Genomic DNA, 18645 nt, shown 5'->3' with positions numbered 1-18645 from the left:
AAAAAAAAGAGAGAAGCGTGCGGGAACCACCCGCAACGATTAAATGAGCGAATCATCCAACGCTTCTAGAAAACCTTTTCATTCGTCAACATATTGATGCGCTCGAATGTGCGCAGTTCTTGCAGCGTAGATATTTACGTAGAGTTCGTTGTTTCATTCCGTATTTCAATACAAAACGGAGCCGTTAACCAGCACATCCTTGCGGGTAGTGTAAATAGGTGGCTAGACACATAAGCCGCGATTAGTTGTGTGTTCTCTTCAACGGCTTGAATTGCGGCGTGGAGAACTACAACCACCCCAGCCTCACCGTGACTGAAAGGTACGGGAGGAGAGAAGGGCTGTCCTTTCGGAGCACTCTACCATGGCATCTAAACCTTCAGACACCCTAGAGCTCTCGCGCAACAACAGATGCGCCTCAAAAAGCTATAATAGTTCGCGCTCGGAGACTACTGCGTCCCACAACTCGGTGGCGCCAGGGCACGTGCTCTTTGTATCGGCGCATCTGTGTGTGCGGTAAAAGACCGGCCACCACTGTCTACTCGGAAAACGGGCACATAAACCAAAGAAAGCTATTTACTTTAAATGTTTAGAGATGCATGATTGACAAACAGCAACGCTAACACGGACGAGTACGAAGAGATGTGGTTCATAGCACAAATAAGGTTGGCACGTGTAACGTTACTAGGCAACCGAGTGGATAGAAGGTAAAATGCGAGAAAGCTGATAAGCTGATAGTCTAGTTGTGTGTAGGCGGAAAAATGCAGCTCATGCAATGCATAGAACGGATAACCGGTGCGGTGAAAGTTCGAGACTTGTGTTCGTGTCATGGGATGGCATTACTGAAAGCAAGGTTGACTGAATACTTCTGGGAGAGCGGGGTATCTTACAATCAAGCAAATTACACCTTTAGCTATGACAACAATGATGTGGCAAGAGGAAACAAGCTCATAAAAATACCAACGTAGTAACACATCTTGACACCGTGAATTATTGCGAAAAGAGCTGGAGGAAGGTGGAAGTCTAAACACGATGAACCTTGACATTAATCTCGAAGGTTTGGAAGAACGCTGTAGAGCAAGGGCCTCTGTCCTAGCTGACAAAACCAGAGGATGCCAGGTTACCACAGCCCACATTAATTTTCTTCCAACAGGCCCATTTCATTGAAAAACACATGTGGTTTGTGTTTTATTACTTTAATGCCTACGCATTCATTTCGATTAATTTAGTCCCAGGTGAGATTGATTATGCGTGTTCTAACTGCCATTCGTATTTGCCTTTCTCAAGTATTTCCTGGGTCAAGGCGCGACGCCCCGTTGCGAATTCGCCTGTATGGTAAACAGGAAGAGTTCCTTTTTTGTGTTTTCTTGCTGCCTCTAAAGTGCTTCCTTGCGATTGCTCGTGCGCGTCTCAAATATACTTCGCAGCGTATGGAGAGACATCGCACAAGCTGTCCTAGAGCATGACGGCTATCACAACACTGTCTGGAATTTCGCATTACAGTGAGCTTGCGCGCATAGTACTCGACTGCTCTCAGGCAAAAGCTGCTAGACATTGGCGGGCCTGACAACTCCTCGCGTGCCACGGGGCGCAAAGAACGATCAATGCGGAAGCGAAATGTCGTATGCTCTTCGCACCCGACTGCACGCGATGTTGTCCGAGCAGTTTCCATTGCAGTCGGGTAGTTGTTGCCCATGGCAACAACAAAACGGTTGTCTATCGTTCTCGCGCAGTAAATTTTGAGGGAACACGTGCCCGAATTATCGCTATCTAGCATTTTACAAGGGAAAAGAATGGACAGCAGGTGTGACAATAAATTTCAGCGCCCAAAGGAATGCAAATTTTCTCGATGCCTTTCCGTAAGAAATTAAAGCTGTGAGAAGACTACCTTTTTTAGTGTTTGCCAACGATATGACCTTAAATATAAGTAAGCCACCGAAGGGCCTACAGATATGAACCCAGGAGAATGAGAAAAAATTTTAAAGAGAGAACGGTGGACATTAGCAAGGAACAGAGAAAGGGTTAAAGATGGAAGGAACGCAGCATCACACATATCAAGTGCAGCGTGCCATGCCATTCGATGGATGTGATGCGAGCCATATATGCCTGGCATGCATACTGAAAATCTATATTGTGAGTACATTAAATAAGACAGCATTCGCGAAGTCTTGATGAAAGCGTTATGGGGGTAATAATAAACTAGTCATTCTTATACCGCGACAGGTTGGTCGTACTGCTGAGCCCTGTTCGTATTTCTTGTGGCCCGTGATAAATTATCTTTGTGGTCGGTGGCGTAGTTGTGAAATGCAAAGTCCGCCACTTCCACATAGCCCGCAACTAGTTTTAGAAGACAGCCCCATCGAAGATTATATTTATTTATGGTGTATTTATGCTAGAAGCGCTCTATTGCGGACATATTAATGATTAGCTCTAGCGCTACGGATCTATTGGACCGTTGCCTTTTCGAAAAGACGTCGGCCATTTGCATATTCTTCTTAAGAGACGCCAACCTCAGCGACACTTAGTCGTGTTTTCTGTCTCAACGTAGCAATTTTAATACTTGTGTCTCGGGGTAGAAATACCCCGCACTTACGGTCAGCATCGCTGTGCCGACCAGCGCGTTCTACTGCGTACTAACGCTCGTATAAATAATACGTTCAGATCCGGTATTGATGAACTACGGTATCTGCATCATGGCTGTTAAGTTTTGACGTCCGAAGTGTCCGATGGCCGGAAGAGGGCCGGAGGGAGCGGCTGCACAGAGTCGCGCCTTCTTGTACACACGCAAGGAATCGATCGAGCTACGTGCCCGCAGGTCCCAAGGATCAGACGGGCAAGAGCCGAGGCTTCGACGAGGAGGACCTTCTGGACGTGCGCCAATCGCCGCGGGACGCCTCACTGCGCTACCGAGAGTCGCACATCTTCCGCTGCGTTCCGGCGCACCCGCAATACACCTCGACTACCTGGTGAGCTGGCCGCTGATACAGCAGGCACGCATACGTACAGTTGTGCGCTGTCGCATTCTGTGGCCTCTGTCTGTCTTTTTTTTTTTGTAAACTCCGCGTGTTGAAAGTTGAAGTCAATTGGCTTCGAAATCCCACCTTTCCTGTCCGATTTCTAATCATATTTTCGTACTTCTAGATCTAACGTGGAAGAAAAAAATGTCAATGCGCATTTAGCTCAAGGTCGCATTCACTCGAAACCTCGGTGTTTACGGCCGCAAGAGACACCTGGTTTGCAAGCAGCGAATTAATGGTGGGATACAGATTAATTGCGAACACAGGCGCAGAACTATATGTAGCTTCCACGTGCTTTCTTGCAGCGCGCGTCCTCCGCTAGGATGCGGCTGTAGCAGCAGGGATTGAAATGTGCCATTTTTTGGCTGACCCATTAATGAACGTAGTGGCTACCTCGCCTTCTCTTTTTAAGTATTTAATAGCAGTATAGCTGTTCAAGGTGTGCCAAGAAGTTTTGTCGTATGTGCCCCGATTGTCACAATCAACTTTCGTGGCCCTGAAAAAGCAGAAGCCAGAAGTGTACCCACTGTTTACCGTGAAGGCTATCCCTAGGTCTCATAAAAGTACCTTAGAGCGCCTGAGAGTGCTCTTATTTGTTAAAGAACATTCATGCTACACTTTGAGTCTGCACAATTTACTGGCGCTCAAAACGGGGTAGACATGTGAGTGAACGGCTTAGATTTAGAATATGTTTCGCGTGGTGTGAACTGTATTACTTCTTACTTTTCAAGATAACTTATTTTTTAAGGAACAATCGTTTCACTGTACTCTACTCAGCCTCCGCTGGAAGGAAACGGGCAGGAGCCATCAGTAAGGGGGGTACTGGGCGGATCAGTATTATTCCATCCGGTACGTCTTCCAGCACATTTCCTGGAAACGTGCCTTCCTGCAACTTTCCTTGTAATGAACCGCATATTTCATAGCATGATGCTAGTAAAACCACCTGCCATGCTCGTGCTTCCTATATTACCGGGGTGGTTATCGGAGATAATTTCGGCTCCCAATCTGTCCATACATACGTTGCGCTTAAATGCTACATTCATTGTGGCATCGTAAAAGGCAACATATATTATTGGACAAAGGGGGCCCAGCTAACTTTGTGATCAAGTCTTCACCGAGCTCGTCGCATCGTCGATGAGGCGGCCATCCTTGCGGTTGGCCCACTTAACTATTCTATTGAATACATACAGTGCACTGCGGCTTTCTTTTTCGGTCAGCTTTAACCGTTGGCGAACTTATTTGAGGCATGAGGCACTCAGCTGTGCCATTAGGCAAACATTTAACTGTTAGCAATTTTCGGAGTGCAGCAGTGCAAATTTACGGGTTGTTTACCGCACAGAACAAGTCCCTAAATTCCGTTCACCCCGTATGCGGAAGCAACCTTACGCTCGGACACGCCTATCATAGCACAAATATAGCTTGAGAACTCCTCGCGTCATCAGTGCCTTTCGTATTGCGATGAGATCGTTTACCTGTATTCATAAAAAAAAAAGGGGGGGCGGGTTCGTAAAGAGCAGATATGGCGCAATTCGGCGAAGTCCTTTACATGGAAAGGTACGCTCGGACACGCCTATCATAGCACAAATATAGCTTGAGTACTCCTCACGTCATCAATGCCTTTGGTATTGCGATGAGATCGTTTACCTGTATTCAGAAAAAAGAAAGTACGGGGTTGTTTAGGGGCAGATATGGCGCAATTCGGCGAAGTCCTTCACATGGAAAGGTGATAGTAAGGCACAACGCATTCTAGGCACTCATGTCAGGCAAGATATTTCGTGGAGCCTGTATACATTGTCCGCATCGCACTTTCGTCTTCAGGTTCAAAGAGGAAGAGCAACTGCGCATCTTCAGCCAGGACCCAAACCTCGAGGGCCTGCTCCTTGTGGGCAACAACACGCTATGGGTCCGCGAGATGGACGTATCTTTGCGCGGAAACTACACCTGCCGCGTGTCCAGCGGCTCGGCAGTGCGTGACCTCCACTTCAAGATCAGCTACGCTGGACCGGCCATCGTCAAGCCACCCTGCGAAATTGGTAAGCGTTGCCTGCAACATATTTAAGTGAGTTAACGCCGACTGCAAATGTGGCAACGGCGATGCTTTTCGTCTTGTATTTCTCAACGTGTAATATTTAGTGCGCGAAGTAATTGGCCCAATAATGTCGTGTGCCATCTCACGACATTCATCGTTTTCTGCAGCCGCTGCTGTACTTACTGACTATGGCGTTGCGTTGCTGAGCACGATGGCGCGGGTTCGATGCGATAGCGTCAGCCGCTGTTCGATGGTGGCGAAATGAAGAAACGCTCGGGTAATTATATTTAGGTGCGTTTTAAACGACGGCAGGCGGTCAAGATCAATCACAAGCCCGTCGCTGCGGCGTGCCTAACATTACTATCGTGATAAGTTGATGGTTGTCTTCGCATCTGGTTAAACCACGAAGTAAACATTTTCCTATAACACTGAAGCCTAGCTTGTTGAATTGAAGGGACAAAAGAGTTTTCGTGAAGCGCTTCACCTTGATTAGATGCCGTGCAATTGCCGCACCGGTATGAGCCATCATACTGAATCTTCCGTAAGTGCGTAATATTTCACCATAACAACATTAGCCGTGGAAACGCAGCAGACGGTAGTATTACGGTAACTGCTCGAATGATATGTTCTGTTAAACACAGTGAAGCGCCTTTTAGAGACAAAAGCTTCTTGGTTCAAACTACTTAATAACATGATGATGTCAATATTCCTGGTAGTTCTGTCTTCATTTGTGTTTTAATACTGGACTGGAAATCTTTATTATGGTTCTGCAGGACCATAATAAAGTTTTCCAGTCCAGGTAATACTTCGAGTAAAATTACTCTTCCTCGAGCCAAAGCTGTCTGTGAAGGTATGGAAGACATTCAGTAACTCAAAGTTAGAAAAAAGGAGGGGAGCAGATACGCAATCCGGTGCCAGCGCACACCGATATGCTTGTGGGTACCAGTTGAATACACTATGATATAATTAGCATGTTTGTTAACATCTGGCATTGGTTGCAACTTGAGAAATCTGGCCTGATGACCGTGGTGCTACCTAATCCAACAAACGTATGGACACACGCCTTCTTTAACGTTACATCCTGCAGTGTAAACGAAGTGAGTAACAAGTTCGAACTTCTGGAACAGTGTGCCTATATATACATAGTGCCATAACTTGCATATATTTTAACGACGCAAGCTGGATGCTTGAAATAGCGTTATAATGTCTTCCACAGCTAAAGATGAATCACAGCAATTATGAGCACACGCTTAGGGTTGAGGTTTGAATATATAATGTTTGTAATCCTATATGTAACAGCACCACTTGGCATAAGAATATGAATTGAAAAGCAGACAAAGGTAGCGCCTGCTCAAGCAGAAGCACTAACATATCTTTGACGTTACTACCAAGCATGTCTGGCAACAATGTTGAAAAGGACAAATGAATGTCGAGAGAGGCAATGTGAGCTGCATATCTCAGCAGTGAACGGCCATATTTGATACGATACCTTGGACAAGTTCAATCGGCTTTCCATTGCCATGCTTGACGAGTTGCACAGTTGTTGCTAAATTTGGCAGAGCGCATGAAAGCACTTGCGGGGTTGCCAAGGATTTGAAGAAAACCTGAATGAATAATATTGAGTATCCGCCATTGAGATCTATGGCTACCATCTCTTGAGTCAAAGAAGTTGGATATCGGCGAGACATAATATCGTTGCCCGGCAGAGAAAGATGACCGGTGGTGACAGCAGGTGGAATAACACGACCGCACGCTATAATGCACTTTTTCATTGTGGTCACCGCAAATTTCTATCAGATGAAAGCCGATTCTAATTGTCATTTGTTTCTTGGAAGTTGTGGTCATGGGCTTTAAGCGTTGCGCGCAGTTTTAAAACCATTAGACGACGGAGGCTTCACAGAAATGTTATGGGACCACGGACTCCAGTGTGTGACTGCCACAGAAAACCACGCGAACATTGCTCAATGGTGCCACCATCTGTATTTGCGTCGTGAGCGCTGTTGTACGGGGGAAAACATCACTCAGGCTCTTATTCTTTCTTTCCTTTCTTCTACATTCCTCTTCCCATAGTGTAGGGTAGCAAACGAGGTGCAATCTGGTTAACTTCCCTGCTTCTTCTATTTGTCTCTCTATGAGCATGCTTTAAAATGCAACATGTAATTGGCGCACCTAAAACTGTAGTCATCGAATTTAGCGTTAGCCACCGCTAACTGGCGAACAACTTTTCGATTTATTCGCGCTCATCACACGTTTTTCCTGACAGTAAATTCAATCTACAGGGAGTCGTTGCTTCCGGCTTTAGTTTGCCCGTGCTGCAGTCACGTCTTCGGAAGTGCGTTGCGTATAGCTCGCTCTTTATCTAAGCAGGCCTCAACGTCCATTAATCCGCCACCCATAGCGCGCCGGGAAGGTAGTGGCAATTCTTCAATAACATGTGGTAAAATCCGAAGAAATACCGGGTGGTTCCTAACAGCTCTGAGAAATGATGCGCAAAAGAAATTTAACGCACTATTTGTACCTGCGATGTTGCGCAGTGATCTGTAGTAGACAAAGCGGAAATGCCAATGACGCAAATGGAATGGATTTCTGTAATTCAGAATGCTCAGGAATTTACTCATTACGAGCAGACTACCTGGACTGAGTGATCGCATGGCTTCCTAGGCCTAGTCATCTTGAAAAAGAAAAACCTAACTCATCGGCAATTGAGGCAATGATAACGCATGCAACCGTTGGTTCTGTAGGTGTCAAATGTGTAGATATGAAAAATTCCCAACTGCTCAAGCTACTGAAACTGAATTCACATAACTTTTGTTCGTAAGTCCTCTTCCTTATTGACCTGTCGCTTCGGCGAATATGTGCAGCTTCAAGATTGGCCAGAATTGCTCTCGCGAACTATTCTAGGCGACACATTTTTGTGAATAGGAGCCCGAGTTTTGTCGCTGGTACTTGAGGAAATTTCACCTTTCGCCATCTGGGGCCCTATAACGTAAAACTATTCCAATACGTATTTATTCCAATCTCCTGCCGTCAAATTTACATAACTGCTGACGCAAGCTTCGTGCGGTGACCCGCAGCGTTGCCTGAACAGCCCAATCAAACGCTCTCCTCGTTTATAGAAGGTCACTTTTGTTTGCTTTGAAAACGCATAACATTGCCTACATTGGGCGCTTTTTCATATCTAATTGGCTGACAAGAGGCGAGGAGCCAGCTTAAGTGGAGATGGTTTCGATGAGGCCGAGCGAGCGCACTGAAAATGGATAACCGGATGAAGAGGGTGGCACCGACTTCTGCGATAGGTCAGCTTCCCCTTACTTAGCTTGCGGTGGCTAGTCGAAAATCGCGGCGGCCTGCAACGTATGGTTAGGAATGCTGCTAAAATGAATCCTCAGCAAATATCAGTTGGCAGAGCGATGTCGTATATGTGCCGAAAGGGCTCGATAACGTTATACGACCATGCAAAAAAAGTTTTGCTATACGCAAATAAACCCATGGTCTCCAGTATGTGCGAGTAGCCAGTGCCAGAGCGATCGGCGGCAGCCATCTTCTATTCCTTTCGGCACGGGGAAGTCACCGGCTATTCAGAAAAAAAAAATCATGCTTCGTTCGCAATATTATTGCCTCTTTAACCCGTACACATCACTTTGACGCAATGAGTTTTCGCGATTTTGTGACGTCGAGTGACAGGCAGGTGAGGTAAGTGCAGCCTGAGACGTTTTGACCTATAGCAGCGAGTGAATGGCGAAAAAGCCTCGAATCAAAAATATTTTTCTTTTGTTCGGTCGAATAATGCATAATTAGTGTGTACAGGTCATGTCAGATACGGAGCTATCGTGGTTTTCGTGACGTCGCATGACAGACAGGCGAACTGGGAGTGGCCCAAAAAAGTTTATGACCAATGGTGGAGGGCTGATAGCAGAATTGGAATAGAAAAGTTTAGAATAGCTTTACGTTATAGCGCCCCTGTAAGCATTAAAAAGAAATACAATAAGCGCTTTATAGTCCAAGGTTCTTCATGTCCCGATGTACATAGATCATATCGAGACATTGCACTTTCCAGTGCGTTCTGCATGGTGATATTTGCCGGAGCGGGACCTTATGAAAGAAATTTGTGGGCAGGCCTACTATATTCTGCCATTTTTTTTTCGTTGCCTTGTTGGTAAGCACTGTCACATGATGGGCATCAGAGAGACCGCCGTACGGCCCACCGCTGACACTGTTAATTATTGAGTAATTTTTTCTGTGTGTTGTACTGGTGCGCCTGAAAACACCCTCCTGCCTTTGTAGAAGACCTCTTCCTCATTCCAATAATTACACCTAAAGAGCCCATTACTTTGGAAGCGCTTGCTCGACTGATGGTGTAAATGTTGGTTGCGCACGCTATTTCTCGCGAGGCCACGGCTTTGAGCGCCCCTTTTTCGTGCCACGTGTCTCCCGCGCAGTGCAACGCAAGGTGCCCCAGGACACGAGCTTCACCCGCGGCGAGACGGTGATCCTGCCGTGCGAGACGAGCGGGGCGCACGTGGCCACCCACTGGACGCGCAACGGGGCCCAGCTCCGGACCGGGGTGGATCGCGTGACCATCCTGCCCATCGGCTTCCTGACCATCAACGACTCGCGGCCAGAGGACAGCGGCGTGTACGCGTGCGTGGCCACCGACGTGGCCAAGAACTGCTCGCGCTCCTTCTCCGCCGCCGTGGCCGTCATGCCCAAGTCGCGCCTGCAAGAAGGTCAGCACTTCAGCCTGCCGCCGTCCGCGAACCACAGCGCCCCTTTGCGCCAGAAACTGCCAGAAAAATAAAGCCTTATCCCACCCCTCAGCGATCATCACGTTACTGAGACTGTTACTTATGACCAATATAAACGCCGCTCTCGCGGCGAAAATAAACAGCAAACGTCCAGTGGCGCGGATGCTAAACTTCAGCCTCAGCGCGGAAGCTTGGTCTGTGGCAGCGCGTCAGCGTACGTGAGCGATAAAAGTCTTGCAAGGCGGGGTCCTAACTCGCCTTTGCTTGCCTCGCGCTTGTTACGTTATTGTTGACTATTGGCGGGAGCCTGTAGTTTTGAGAGAGAGAGAGAGAGGCAAAGAAAAGACAGGGAGGCTAACCAGAGATTGAAGTAGCTGTTGAGTAAGATCACATGTCGAGTATTAGATGTTTATGACCAAAGAATCGAACGCACGCGTTCTTATTATTGTGTTCGCTGATTGGTTTCAGGAATGTTCCTTTTAACTCGAATCGTGGATATAACGTCGACGTTACGCTAGTCTTTCATGTGTAATTTGGTGGGCCGAAACTGTTGCTGCACACTTACGGGTATTTGGCTTGACAAGTGTCATTCTCGTTGTGTCAGCGGCATTCGGGATAATTATTTTTGTTTGCTTTACCATATCGAATCAGGCGACTGCGTACTAAACGAGCATGCTTTTACTTTGAGGCAAGATTTTTTGTTACGTCTTGACAGCAGAATTACCGCATCAACCAAAGAGCCTTTCATGGCAACGTACTGTACAGCTGTCGCTACCTTTCGCGTGTTCAAACTTAGTGTTTAATGCAGCCGGGTGAGCACTAGCACGTTCACTTTGACGTTATTAACATATTGTGAAATAATTAAATGCTTACACTGCACGACACTGTGAGGTTCTCAATATGTTTCAACATTTTGAAATGTCCAAATCTCATTGCATCGTATGCGGATAGCTATTTGGTCATGGAAATACTTTTGTGTTCACTTTCAAATCTTGTAACGCACGGCTCCGAAGTCATAATTTATTCATGAACGAAGCAATAGCCATTGCATGCAAGTGCATTCGGGAACTTTGTGCTGTATAGTTGTTTTTTATTGGGTCGTTTTATTTCGAAAGTGCATGATAGATAAATAACCGGTTGAACATAATATTCTATTTGCATAGAACAGTGATAAAAGGTCATTTGCCATGTCTGTGAGCGCTCGTAGAGCAAGCTCGTTTCTAAGTCGAAAAGCAATCCTCAACAGTTGTCAAACACCAAACATTTTAGTGCCTTATGAGGATGTGCCAAGTGCGTTCCCTGATTTTTTTTGTTAGTGTAGGCTTTCATAATAGACGGAAATATGAAATAAATTTTTGCAGGATAATTTTTATTGGCAGTTTGTACAGTCAGCACATCGAGCAATTATAAGCATTAAGGGTATGCAGAAATCATGGTTTCATAAGCGTGAGAGACAGAGCTGGCAGCGCTACACCTTAAAATGTAGCACAATATTCCCATTTCTTCGACCCCACCAGCGTGCTGGCGTACTAAAATCTTGCGATGATTAGGCTAGGACATAATTGAGCGATTCCCTTCTCAGCAAGACAGCACTGACACAGTACACATCATGAGGTTATTTTTAAGCTTTTTAATTGTAGAGCGTTCTTGTTTCACAAAAAACTAGCATTCTACTTTGAGTATTGGGGAAATGGCCATGAAATCCCAGCGTATACTTATCGCGAAGTGTCCAGAGCACGAAATAACACATGGCCTGAGAAGCCCTCTATAAAAATTTTCAGCTTTTATATGACGTCGCGGTCAGTCATGTAGAAGTGTGTTCTATCGATGGTTGTTTGTTGGTTTAAGCTCCTGACTTGTGCTATAGACAAACGGCACGAAAATACAAATCGCGGGCACCGCTTACTTCATATACTCTACATGGAACCAGCGTCATCATGTGTGGCGTTAGCCTAAAGATTATATAAGCACGACCATCAGCACAATTCTGCCATTGGCCTCAAACTGTTAGCGATCCGGCCTCAAGCCATACGTGTCTAACTGAAAACGTATTTATACACTTGCACATGCTGCTAAGCCTCGTTTCCGCTCCATAATTATGGCGTGTTTGTTGAGCTGTGATCATTACGAATCACGATTAGTTCGTGATTTTAAGTGAAAACTGTGCTCGATTACCTACCACATCGTTTCACAGAAAACATGACAACAAAGTGGTAGCGGTAGCTGCATTCGTGCCCGATGCTAGCGCAAGAACGTGTGGGTGTATCTGTAAAACGTCTCCAAGTTTCATTGCTATGCCCTCGAGGAACGCATCTTATGTACAAGTCAGTCCAGCCCATCCCACGAAAACTTGCGAGAAAGAGTCGCACATTATGACGCAGACGGCAAAAGAAAGCAGTTGTGACCGCGGAAGGCAGGTACGAAGTCCACACTTCATAGACTTTGCACAGACAAAGCTGTGCCTTATGTGCTCGTTCTCAGACCAGTACCCACCTGCAAGCTCGCGTAGCATCGCAAAGGCGCTTAATATTCACGCAAAGTAACCCTTCACAGCGTCTTCCCTAATGCATGGCTTAAACATATTGAATGCTTCGGTTGCACAGCTCCGCCAGTAATCCACGAACGACGAAGTACCCTGCGCACCTGCGTGCACAGTGAACAACGCCACATAATCAGCGCTGCAAAAAGGCTCCAAATAATCTCCAATGACAGTCAGAGAACAAAACACCATAGCGCGAACCCAAACTTTGAGACTCCAGGTGTCGTTGCAGACGGCTTCTCACATCTATGCAACGCAATGCTAACACGGTGGATCACCAGCTCCTCAAGAAGCTGTAAAAAAGTTCATCATTCTTTTTGCAACCACTCGACCGATGCTGGTTTGAGATAAAGGAACAACTGACAGTGTGGCATCAATTGAAGCCTTCTCGTGGCACCACCATATACCTCGTACTCCCAGCTCCTGGACCGTCGTAGCAATACTAGCGTAAAAGAATCTTGCCTAACCCGACTACGTCCCAATCACTATTGGATAACCGACCGACGCACATCCTCTCGTCTCTTGCAGTTTGCGGCCGCGTGGACTTGGACAAGGCGAACGCGCCCGCCGAGAGGATCTCCGGCGGCCACGATGCGCCCAAGGGAGCCCATCCCTGGCAGGTAGGTACCCGGCGGCCTCCCCTTTTTATCTCTTCTCGCTGTCGCCCTCGCCGCCAATTTCCAGGCGACGCCAGCGCCGCACCCGCTGGCACCAAACCGGCGGACTGGATATACCCCTCGTCTTGGCGGGCCCTCCGTGACGAGAGAGAAGAAGAAGAAAGAAATGCGACAGAAACAAAATTGCCTCCTCGATATCCGTGGCGGCATCGGGCACCTCGCAACCCCTTCGGCGACGTGACCGGCCAGGAAAAAAACGGCTGGCCAGCCCGTTTCGCAACCTTCTCCCTCCTGATTTTTTTTCTAGGAATTTCCGAAGCGTGATTAAATGCGGTCGCTGGAATGGTAAACACGCCGGCTTTCTCTCTTGACCTCCCGGGCCGTTCTGTCGGTGCTGTTTTTGTTCTGACAGTGCGTGAGCATGCGTGCGAACGCTGATCGCGCGAATCTCTTCAGAAAGAGTGTTCGTTCTCGTGAGCGTTTGCGCGTGGTATTCTGTATACGTTATCGGGTATTTCTGTGGCCGTGTTTTAGCGGAGACGGGCATTCCAGTATTTCGCGGACTTGCCCATTTATAAGGATCGACTCACTAGTGGCCAGCGGAACGCCCGGCAAGCTCCGTTTCCTCCAACGTCGCAATCGATTTATTGCTCACGACTTGGGAGAAAGAAGTCTCTGCTACGCACTAAGGTTAGCTTGCGCTGCGCTCCGTGTGCATTTGTCGTCCGGCCATTATACTCGTCTTGGCCTACGGGACCGATCTTTTTTTTTTTGTTTCTTTTTTTGGGGGCGGCAACATTTTCGGGTCGCGGATCTGAAGGGCTTCACAGTTGAAGTCATGGCTACGGTACCCATGGCGCAATATTCGACGCGCACGTTTCGTTACCCCCAGCTTGGCCTTGCAAATGTCAACGCACTGCACTCTGACTTTTATTAGGCTTGTAGCTCATCAAAAAAGAAATAAATGAAAAAAAGAAACACATTTTATCTCGCCCCACTAGTGTGGTGGGACCACACGTCACGGGAGAGCGTGAGTGAGTGAATAAACTTTATTGTAGGTCCGGCGAGGACGCGAACTCGTCGCGCACCCGGCTAGTCCCACGTCGGGACCGGCAGGTCTAGCCCACCGGCCCGGTCGCGGGCACGCCGGACGGCCAGGATTTGCTTTTCTAGAGCGGGGCTACGCAAAAGCGAGTCCCACTCCTCCTTGATGAACTTGGGGTATGTCGACCCGCACTCCCAGAGCATGTGAGGGAGAGCATTACTTCATTTCAGGTTTCGTTGAACTCAGTGCTGGCGTAATGTGAAAGTCGCGCATATTGCGAAATACATTTAAAAAAATAGCAACCTTTACCGCACTGAGCCAAAACTCTTACATATCAGCAGAACGACTCAACTACAACGCGTCATCTCACAGTCACGTATGCGACTCACATGCAAATACATAGAGGAATCCAAAAAAATAAAGGGAGGAATTGGACCCTTCGTAGTTTCGAATACTGCAGACGTTGATGCTGGATCCTTCATTCTTTTTTTTAATGCGCTCATACATTGACGATGGTTTGGCACACAGATATTTCTTTCAGAAATAAGTGTCTGTATTTGTCCGCACTTCGTCCATAGGCTCAAATGCCGCACGTACAAATTTAGAAAGGCCTTTGATAGGCAGATTACAAGCGGCACTCTCCCGCATTTTATTTTTTTTTATAACGAAAAATTTCCCGGTCAGCGAAACTCTAAATATACACATAGTCTTAAATTGTTGCCTATCAGTAATACATTAATGAAATCTAGGGAATATTTATTTATTGCGCAATTATCGCAGCGCAAATGCAGCGTTTCGAAAACGGGAAGAAATCGAAGTGTTTGAAAGTAGCAGCTGTCCGTCATAATGTCAGTTCAGTTGCTCTTGTCTACAAGAGTGGAGAACCAGTGTTTAATCCTCCTGCGAGAGTTTCTGTTATGTGCAACCCATACGCAAGACAGTTCGCGTAAAGCGTCGACCTATAACAAGTGTTTCAGGATTTCGTGGAGGACTAAGAAAATCGCTTGTCCCCAACTCCCTCTCCCACCTCGCACCTAAACGTAAACAAACAAAATGGAGGCATGTGCAAGGAAGATGATGGCTGCGGACACCGATATTAATGCATCGCGCAGCTGTTGTATGTCGGAGTTCACAGAGGATGATGATGATGATGATGATGAATCCTCAACAAATGGCACAAACCCACTATGGGGGATAGGCCACGAATCAGGTGGTAATATGATTGAATGAATAAAGGAATTTGGTTAATAAATAACTAACACAAAAAGTAAAATAAATATATAATCCAAGATGAAAAATAAACTGTGAATACATGAGTGAAACTTGTGATCAATACTATAGTAAACCTTGCGTTGATAGGAATACTTAAAACAAAAGAATATTAGAAAAAAAAAACATATACTTAAACTTGGGTAAGCTAAATTTTTGAATAACAATACTAGAAGGATTTAAACTGTGTATTTGTGCTTTTTTTTAATTTCGTAGACTGAAGTAGAAGTAAATCAATTGTGGAAACTAAGAACTATTAACAAGGCATTCTTTTTGTGCCACATAGAAAATTATAAATGGCTAGGCATACGTTCCTGTGGCAGGAACAATGCGGCACATGCTTGCCGATGAACACCGTCCTCTTTAATGTTCCCTCGAGCTCTCCCTTCTCGCGGGCACTACTTCGTTTTCTTTACTGTATCACAATAACCGCGAAGAAGATTAGCTGCATCCGGTTCCCGTCTTCGTGGTGAGCGAGATGAGGGTAAGTTTCGTGCCTCGCTTTACCGCTCGATGAACAGCAGTACTGCCAGAGTAGGCGCGCTTAGGAGCAGGTCGATTTCTTTAGGAGTTTTCGTGGAGCTCGCCCTTCTCCGTAGATTACAAGAAGGGCATTACGCGCAATGAACAGCATTTTTTTGTACGTGTGACACACCGAGTAAGTTCGTGCAGTTGCACTTGCTTGGCATTTTAATGTGTGTTTCTTTTACCTTCTCTTTAAGCGTGGTTTTTCGTCCTCCGCTTTATGTTGTTATTATTTTTTTTACTTTGACTCATCATCGAAACGTTGCCATTTTAAAAATGAGCAGTAGGAAGAAAGTGTTTCCGAAACCTCCGAACAATCATCCATTTAGCGGTGACTAAAGGTGTCCCGGATTCTTCGAGCGCGAGCATACAGTTTTAGAGCTGTTTGTCATGGTTTGCGGATCTAAAACCGCACGCACCCGGTTTGGATCTGAAATTGCCAACGCAACGCAATGGGAAACAGCGTGTGGCGTATGAAAGTCAACTGCCGCTAGAAGAGGTACTTCTTTTTATTTTTTTGCAGCAGAGGTAACTTTAACGGAGTTGGCTACTTCTTGCCAGTTTACCTCGGCTGTTGTTTTCATTGTGGAGGGGTACTTGCACTTCCGTTTCAACCAGCCGGTAACAACCTCGAAAATAAGCGATCCTGCGAGATAAGTTTTTTTTTTTATTTACAGCCTTTGAATGCTTTTTTTTTTCTCATGCATATTGCACTGTTCTTGGTAAATACATCTTGCGCGTATGAAATTTCTGCTCTCAGTCCCATTACTGGCCTCCTTCAAAAGTGAAATCGCACACGTCGGCTATGACGTCAGTATTTCTTGGCAATATCTGAGATTTGTCAATCGTAGATCTGTTTACTTCGTTTGATCCGTGTGTAAAGCATCCTTTTTTTCATGCGCATATTCTGGTTCACTGGACCACTATACATTCCACATCAGTTCTAGAAGATGTGCCACTGTTGTAGGTCTCTAACTTCTGGCGCCAGGTAACTTGCATTTCGAAAGTGACTTGTCTAGACCGTTCGTTCGTCACATACTGAACCTATAGCGTGAATAAAGTTTGTTCAAGGGTGAAGATTTGTTCATCAGCAGAGCTTAATGGTATTGCCATCGTTGACATTCGTGTGATCGTTGACGCCAGTGTACAGTTTACATTCCATTAAAATCGCTCGAAATCGCTTAAGTTTGAGGCAGCATTGAAAATGTTGGTGAGCGTAACCAATGCTCAAGTGATTTAAAATGGTCGCGCGGCTATGTAATTGTGTTCGCCTATACTCCGTTGTTATTTTTTCCATCTTTTCACCGAAATTACGGAGGCCAGGAACACATGCGTGGCTCTTGCTTGACTTCATACAAGGCATGATTACATTGTAAAATGTACAGCTTTTTCGCCGCCCCCCCTTCCCCTCTTTATTTGTATATCTCTTGTAAAACGAATACTTTCGCGGATGCTGTGTCAAAGCGACGGGGCTTTTTCGAATGTCTTTCGGTAATTCGGCACCTAGAGCTTGAGTATACCTTGCATGGCCACGACAAGCGTAGTGCCGTACTCGGGAAAGTGTCTTCTAGCGCACGCTTTCAAAAAAAGTGCCGCCGTGGTCTTGGTGCAGGCTCTTCTGCGGTACCGCAGCGGCGACGCCTTCTGCAGCGGCAGCCTGGTGAGCGAGCGGTACGTGCTCACGGCGGCCCACTGCGTCGAGAACCTGCGCACGCGAACAGCCCAGATCGAGGTGGCACTCGGCAAGCTATACGTGGACCAGGAGGAAAAAGAGGAGCTGGTCACCGACGTTCGAGACATCCGCATACACCCCAACTACCGCTTGGTCACCGTCGACAGCGACATCGCCCTGGTGAGTAGACCACGCATCAGTGCGTTTCAGGGCTGCAGTCACATTATTCGGGGGTGAATCCGCATCGCAAAAGAAGTAACAAAGATTTCAGACAGCCCTAGCACACTTGTCTGCTTACTTTGCTCATTCCATTATGAAATAATGCCAACGTACCATTCTTCTGTGCTGAGAAGGTGCCTACTGGTATTTTCCTTTTCTCTCTTTTCATTTTTTAAAAGAAAGAAGCTATCTGACGAAAGAATGCCGCTTTGTGATGTTAACACCGAACATTAGTTGTTACATTCGTCTATATCTGCGGAAAGGCTATTTTATCCCGTAAAGGAGTATCGAAGTGGGATTGCACGAGGTGATATATTTTTCTTTTGAATTTTACAGAATTTTTCAAATCGCCTGAGGCGGTAAGCACAGTTTCAGTCCTTGAGCTGATTTATTCAAAGAGGCAGATACTACTTAAACGACAAATGATTACACATAATAAACTAAGTGACAGAATTTAATAATCAACGTTTTAATTATTTACTTGACGTTACCTATTGAAATTTACGAACTGTAGCCGGCGAGCTCGCAAAGTTTGAACGAAGTTTGACGATGGCCTGGGTTCCTAGACATGCGTCATCAAAGTAGCGGTAGAAGTGCACTGCTTTCCACTTACTTTTTGAACAAAACGCTATTTTAAGCGTTGAAGGGCAAAAGTAACTCGAACGCCGCATCTATCTTATCGCATTCTTTGGCACTGAATATCTAGAACCTGGCGTTATCCTGGAAACTAATTGCAGTGGATGCGCCTTGTGAATTCACCGGCTACGGATTGTAAGTTGTAATAAGTTCCGTAGAGTGTTTAATTAAGTCAATAAAAATTTTTTTGTTAATTAGGTAAATCTGTGTTTCTATTTCTCGGACAAGTAATGTACGCCTCCTTGAATAATGTATGTGAATAACTAGAACTATTCTGTTTGAAATAGCTGACTTTATGAAATTCTGTACATCTCAAAAATTCTCAAATGCTATAA

The 18645-nt window shown here is 46.0% G+C and overlaps 1 protein-coding gene across 3 annotated transcripts in view; it reads left to right on the top strand.

Annotated features, from left to right (window-relative positions):
* LOC126522337 (mannan-binding lectin serine protease 1-like) overlaps nucleotides 1-18645 on the top strand; it is a 76806-nt gene that overhangs the window by 42004 nt on the left and 16157 nt on the right. For 2 of the 3 annotated variants that reach the window (XM_050171066.3, XM_055066359.2), the window contains 5 exons: nucleotides 2813-2963; nucleotides 4833-5047; nucleotides 9483-9770; nucleotides 12856-12947; nucleotides 17396-17635. In XM_050171066.3, coding sequence (XP_050027023.1) covers nucleotides 2813-2963; nucleotides 4833-5047; nucleotides 9483-9770; nucleotides 12856-12947; nucleotides 17396-17635 — 986 coding nt within the window. Of the gene's footprint in view, nucleotides 1-2812; nucleotides 2964-4832; nucleotides 5048-9482; nucleotides 9771-12855; nucleotides 12948-13011; nucleotides 13316-17395; nucleotides 17636-18645 lie in introns of those variants that run through there. The other variant, XM_055066360.2, reaches the window with a different exon arrangement.

The sequence above is a fragment of the Dermacentor andersoni genome, chromosome 6, assembly GCF_023375885.2.
Source record: "Dermacentor andersoni chromosome 6, qqDerAnde1_hic_scaffold, whole genome shotgun sequence".
Lineage (NCBI taxonomy): Eukaryota > Metazoa > Arthropoda > Arachnida > Ixodida > Ixodidae > Dermacentor > Dermacentor andersoni.
This window is presented reverse-complemented; position numbering and strand designations above follow the sequence as displayed.